The sequence below is a fragment of the Gracilinanus agilis genome, chromosome X (assembly GCF_016433145.1).
Source record: "Gracilinanus agilis isolate LMUSP501 chromosome X, AgileGrace, whole genome shotgun sequence".
Lineage (NCBI taxonomy): Eukaryota > Metazoa > Chordata > Mammalia > Didelphimorphia > Didelphidae > Gracilinanus > Gracilinanus agilis.
In genome coordinates, this window is record NC_058136.1 from 25,223,684 (window position 1) to 25,229,774 (window position 6,091).

Consider the following 6,091-nt stretch of genomic DNA (forward strand, 5'->3'; position numbering starts at 1 on the left):
CACAAATGCTGTATAAATCACACTGATTTTTTTCTCTTTTAAATTTTATGTATAGACAGGTATGCTTAACGTGTTCAAATTTATTTTCATTAGGTATGTAATGCATGGTATATTTTAAACAAATGTTTGCACAATTTAACATCAGTAAATCCAGTGGTTTCAAGATGCAGGCCATAAAGGTTACCAATTTACAAGTACTACCAAATGTTCTCTCTTTGCATGCTTTTAAAAAAACTTTTCAGAGAATCTTTAAACAGAGTTGTTACAATGCCACAAATCATAGGATTACTCCAGTTCCACCACCAACTTAATCCACGTGCAAGATGAAGGACCCAGCTGAGGTACAAACACCGCTACCAGTTTGCTTGTGTTTGCTCTAAACAAATCACAAGGAGCGAAGGTTTTGCAATGGGGGAGGGGGGGTACAAAACCAATTTGCCCCTTGCCTGCTGTTCAATTCAGCGTAATATGGATATAAAGCATCCCTTTGGCAATAGAGTTTGCAGTATCCCCACAGGATTCCACAGTCTAAGTTTTATGGAGTGAAATCCATTAAAGGGCAAAATCCTTTTCTATTTTGACAACTCATATGCAACTACAGTTAATCTGACACCCTTGGAAACACCTGCCTCTATGCCTATTGATAATATAGAATTTGGAAGTTAGTCAACAAAAGGCACTTTCATCATTAAATAAATGTCCTCTGTAGGAAATAAGACTGCATGACCTATATTTTGTTCAAAGCTGTTTGCTCTTCAAGGACTTGTAGGTAGTCGGGAGAACTCTGAAGCTTTGCTTTTAGTTCAAAATATTCACTCTTTCTCTGCTCTACAACAATTTTACTATGATTACCTCCTATTAGCGATTTCTTATTTTTCTTGTCTTGTTGCTTTTCTGGGTAGCGGATCTCAAAGCCACTGACTCCGATGCTGTTGTACTCCTTTTTGCTTTCCAGAAAATTCTGAATGAATACATTTGAATCCCGGCCAGGGAATAATTCATCCAGCTCATCAATTGTGCTGAGTCTTTTCCTGGTGTCCACATGGACGAGATCTTTGTCCTTATCAGGAGCATTTCTCAGGATGACTTTCTGTCCGGGCGGCTCAGAGAACATGAAGCCTGCTTCAGACTCTTTTAAGCCACATGTGTGACTCTTGCTCATCTGCTCGATGGTCTGCGGGATGAAGGCTTCTGCTGCAAGCCCATCCTTCTTGTTGGTCTTGTGCTCGTGTTTCCTCAGCTGCAGTTGCATGGAGCTGCATTCTGGGTTCCCCAGGCCCTCGTGTTTCACGATTGGCTTCTTGTTGCGCCGGAGCACAAAGACTAGGAGGCAGAAAGCAACAAACACGGTTAAAATCAAGACCACCAGAATGCTCAAGATTAAGATGGACAGAGGGACTGGGCCTCCGGGAGGGCTTCGGATGGGCCCCATTGGTGTCGTGAGGGTAATGGCAGGTATGGGGCTAGTAAAGGGAGAAGAGGGCTTGTTGAGCAGCTTTGGACACAGGATTTCATTTTTGAGCGATTTTAGCTCAATGCTGGCAAACTGTACAGGTGTTTCACATTTCAGTTCCTTCATTACAATATCATCTTTGAGTTTTTCCAGCCACAGCTTTAGGGCCACCAAGTCACAAGTGCAGTCCCATGGGTTGCCTTCAAGGTCTATCTGTGTAAGGGACTGGAGCTGATCAAGCACCCCACTCACAGGTAGATACATGAATTTGTTGTTCCGCAGGTTCAGCCGGGCAAGAGGAGCACCTGCAAAAATGTAAACCGGCAGGCTCTTTAAGAGGTTGTTGTTCAGATACAGCAACTGCAAATTGGGCATAGAGTCAAAGGTGCCGGCTAAGATTTCTATGATCCAGTTGTATTCCAGATAGAGATACTGCAGGTTGTATAGACCTGCAAACATCTCAGGGTACAGCCGTTCTAGTTGATTGCCATTGAGATAGAGCCTCCGGAGATTGGTGAGATTGCGGAACACCTCTCCCTTGATTGCCGTAATCTGATTGCTGCCTAAGTGGAGTAGATCCAGTCCTTCAAATTCCATGAAATCTGAGGTGTCCACATCTTTAATTTGATTGCCATTGACATGCAGCTTCTTGGCATTTAAGGGTTTGGGCATTAGCTCGGCCATCGATTGTATGTTTTTTTCTTGGCAATTGACGCTCAAGCCTAAATCGGAAGGATGGGTTTTGCAAAAACAAGGGATTGGGCAAGGTGTCAGGGGTGGAACCCTGGTTTGATAAGACACGATTTGACTCAGATTACGATTTGAGAGTGCTTTGCCTGCGACGATGCTCGAGATCTTGGAAGGATTGGTTGTTTTGGGGGGCTTTGTCACTAATCTCTGTAATGAAGTTTGTGTCGTATGGCCATTGGGGGTGGTATAGCCATTTTCCAGCTGAGAGGGTGGCAGGACCCGCACATCAAAGTCACTTCCAGTTCCCATGGAGCACAATTCTTGTTTATTGGTTTCTTTCAAAAGTCTCCCATACAAGTCACTAGGTGTTTCACAGATAGCTTCTCCTATGTAAATATTGTATGGCATGTTCTCCAGCCATGCTTTCAAAGGCAGCAAATCACAACTGCAATTCCAAGGGTTATCTTCAAGCTGTAATTCAACCACCCGGCCAATGTGTTCCAGCACACCAATGTAGGGCAGCTTCTGTATTCGATTCCCACGGATATCCAGATGGGTCAAAGATGCAAATCGGAAAATATTATCGGGAAGGAACGAAATCAGATTGTCGTTCAGAATGAGTACTTTCAGTTTATGGAGTTTATTGAAGGCTCCCCGTTCAATATACTTGATTAAATTGTAGTCAGCCTGGAGATACTCCAAGTTCTCTATGCCAAGGAAAGTGTCAGCTCTGAGAACCTTTAATTCATTGTTATTCAAGTGCAACTGTTTTAATGCACTGAGCCCCAGGAAGGCTCCTCCCTCAATGTTCTGCAATTTATTATTCCCCAGCTGCAGGGAGACTGCATGTGAAAAATTTAGAAATGTATTGGGATAGAGGACAATTAACAAATTATTTTGAAAATTGAGGTGGTAAAAATTTGACCAGGGTGGTTTCAACTGATTTGGTCTAAAGACAGAAACCTTCTCACAGTTGACATAGAGCACGTTCTCCACCGACACACAGGAACACACATTGCAAATTTCCACCGAAGGGTCAGACTCTGCATTTGTCGAAGCAGAAATAGGGGTAGACAAAACCAGAAAGAGCCAAAGCAACATCTTCTTGCATTCAGCAAACAACTTTATGCTTCTGAATAAAGAGAAAGAATCTAAAAAAAGAAAAGAAAAGAAAATATTTTTTTCAATGATCATTCTCTTGAAAATTCATCTGGGTAGAAACTAAACCTTAGTGAATATATGTCATACATGGAATATATGTGTATGTCTACATATAGAATATTTATTTAAACAATAGAGATGTAGTAAAGTACTTACCCAAACCTGAAACTGATTCCCCCCCCCCCAGGAAAAAACAAACACAACTCAGTCCAAACACCAAATACATCTCTTTTTGCCTCTAGTCCTGATGATTTGTGTGGAATGTACATAACGGTGTAGGACTAAGACAACAGACACAAGGCAAGATTCCTAATTATGGCAAAAGCCCTGCCATTCCACAAATATTGCCTCTATCCAGCTTCTCTCAAAGCTTTCCTGGGCACCAATCTGAGTAAAGGTCCCTAGTCTTAGAATGCTCAAGTCCATAAGCAGAACCAAAAAGGTTCCCAGTGTGTGGATTTCACTTCTCTATGTTGTTCCCATGATCAGAAAGGTAAAAGCAGAAAGCAGAATAGAATGCGGTTTGACTGAGGGACAGAATAAAAGGGCAAGATCAGTGTGGAGTCCAGGGAGTTGAGACAGAAGTAGAAGGGGCACAGAGCAAAGATCCAACAGCAGCAGCAGCAGCAGCAGCAGCAGCAACAACAACAACAATATCTTTATATTTTGACAGCATCTTAAGACTATGCAAATTGCGTTTATATTCAGCCATCTACTTTGAGGCTCACTGTTTCCCGGTGAGGTAGATAGGCTAGGCAGTATTGTTTCCCTTTGTATAGCTAAGGAAACTAGATTTTAGAGAGAAAAAGTGAATTGCCCAAGGTCACTCAGCTTTTCCCTCTGAATGCCATGGTCTTTGAGCTACACCAATATGGTTTAGCTTACATCTACAATTGGGCTCCATTCTACCTAACAGAAGACAGGTGTTATTATAGGAACTGGAAAGGGAGATAGAAGGGGAAAGATTTGTTTTCTGTGAGCTGTCTCTAGCTGCAGGACACACACACACACACACACACACACACACACACACACACAATAGCAACAACCAACCACAACAAAACTTGTCCAGAGGGAGTCCACAGAAAGGAATTTTCTATTTGAGAGCAGAGATGAATAGCTGATCTATCTTGGCATAACAGAGACTGTTGCTTCACTTTATTTCATGTCTCTCTTCGCTTTCCTTTTTAGCTTCAGTCCATATGTTGGCTGATGCTCAGTCCAAACTCCTGCTCCATTCCACTTTTACCACTGTCTACCACTGCCTAGGATAGGGAGTTCACACAGCAACATTCCTATGTGGCTCTAACTGGGGAGCTAGATATACTCTGTAGTCACAGCAGATTCTTGTCTTAAATTAATCAGTTCCCAGCTGTTCCCCCCTTCCCCCACACACCCTTCTTACCCCTGATCTCTAAGCAAATAGAATAACGTTTGTTGGTAGAGTTTAATGCTATAGCAACTTAACCCATTTTCTCCAACTCTTCACATATGCCAGCATACATACACATTATTTCTGCAAGACATTTCCATAAACATACAAAGCATGTATTTCCTTTTGATTTTTGCAGGTTTAGCCATGTCATTCCTTTTCACGGTAAATAGCCAGTAAGTGTTCTTTCTTTCAAACTGGTTATCTTCATACTATCCTGAAAATCTCGAAATTACCCAGAAATGCACGAGGGGGGGGGGGGGAGAGACGATGCAGCGAAACACACATCCTATAGACACCCCTTTGTTTATTTTGCCCATGAGGAATGTCTCTAATGACAACATATCACATCTAGAAAAGTAGATAAGCCATTATGCATGACCTACCCAGATCTGGCATTTTAAGGTGGGCCAGACAGAAACACAGAACTATGCTTCCAGAATGTGAATTGGATGCTGTAAAAGACACACACTGACCCTAGTTGCTGGCATGACATGACTGGTAGTGCAAAAGAAGTCACAATTCAGAAGAATGACATCACCAAAATCTCCAAACAACTCTCATTGTCAAAACAAGCTTTTTTTTTTTTTTTTCAGGAGCCCCTTGCCTTGGCATGGCCATGGATCCCCAGCTAGCCATGTCCAGTTCAGCCATTTCTAGACACTTTTCTTCCTCAGGTATAAACCCAAATCTTAAACCAGAAACAAACAAGCAAACAAAAACATCAACAGAGCCTCAATTGAAAAGGGGGATGAATCCCTTCCCCCTCTAGATTTCTACTGTGGGTAACAAAAGGGGGGCAGGGAAGAGCTAGAAGGAAGTTAAAAAAAAAAGGCAGCTCCCTTAGAAAAGAAGGAAACGAGAGCCAGCTGGAATGGGAGAGAATGGGAAAAGAGGGAGTTCCAAGGAGAAGAGAATGACAAGAAGGAGCCAGAAAGAGAACAGCGGGATTAAGAAAAACTAGAAAGAGGGCAGAGGGGATGGAGAAGAATAAAAACCGGGCAGAGGGTAAAAGGACAAAGTCAGGGATTTGCAAAAGCTAAACAAACATTTAGCCAAAGGTAGAAAAACAATGCACTACTTAAACCACTCTTGGGATGCTGCTAGGCACCTCTCCAGCCTTCCCAAGTGTCCAGCGGGGTGCTTTGTCAGCCAGATGCCCCTCTCATGCTCCCGGGGATAGGCATGTACACACATAGGAAGTCTTAGCAAAAATCATTCACCCACTCTGGAAGCGTATGATCACATCTCCTGCCCGGAGAGGGTGGGGGAGGGAAAAGGGGAGGGGGAGCGGGGGAGCAGAGCAGGCACAGGGCTAGTGGGAAGATGGCAAATGAAGCAGCCGCTTGCCTGCC

The 6,091-nt window shown here is 43.0% G+C and overlaps 1 protein-coding gene across 1 annotated transcript; it reads right to left on the reverse strand.

Annotated features, from left to right (window-relative positions):
* Positions 1-727: 727 nt before the first annotated feature.
* Positions 728-5,832, reverse strand: SLITRK4 (SLIT and NTRK like family member 4). Its single transcript, XM_044682973.1, has 2 exons — positions 5,818-5,832; positions 728-3,294 (listed from the first exon to the last, which is right to left on the reverse strand). The coding sequence occupies exon 2, from the start codon at positions 3,242-3,244 to the stop codon at positions 728-730; it is 2,517 nt and encodes an 838-aa protein (XP_044538908.1). The 5' UTR covers positions 3,245-3,294; positions 5,818-5,832.
* Positions 5,833-6,091: the final 259 nt, after the last annotated feature.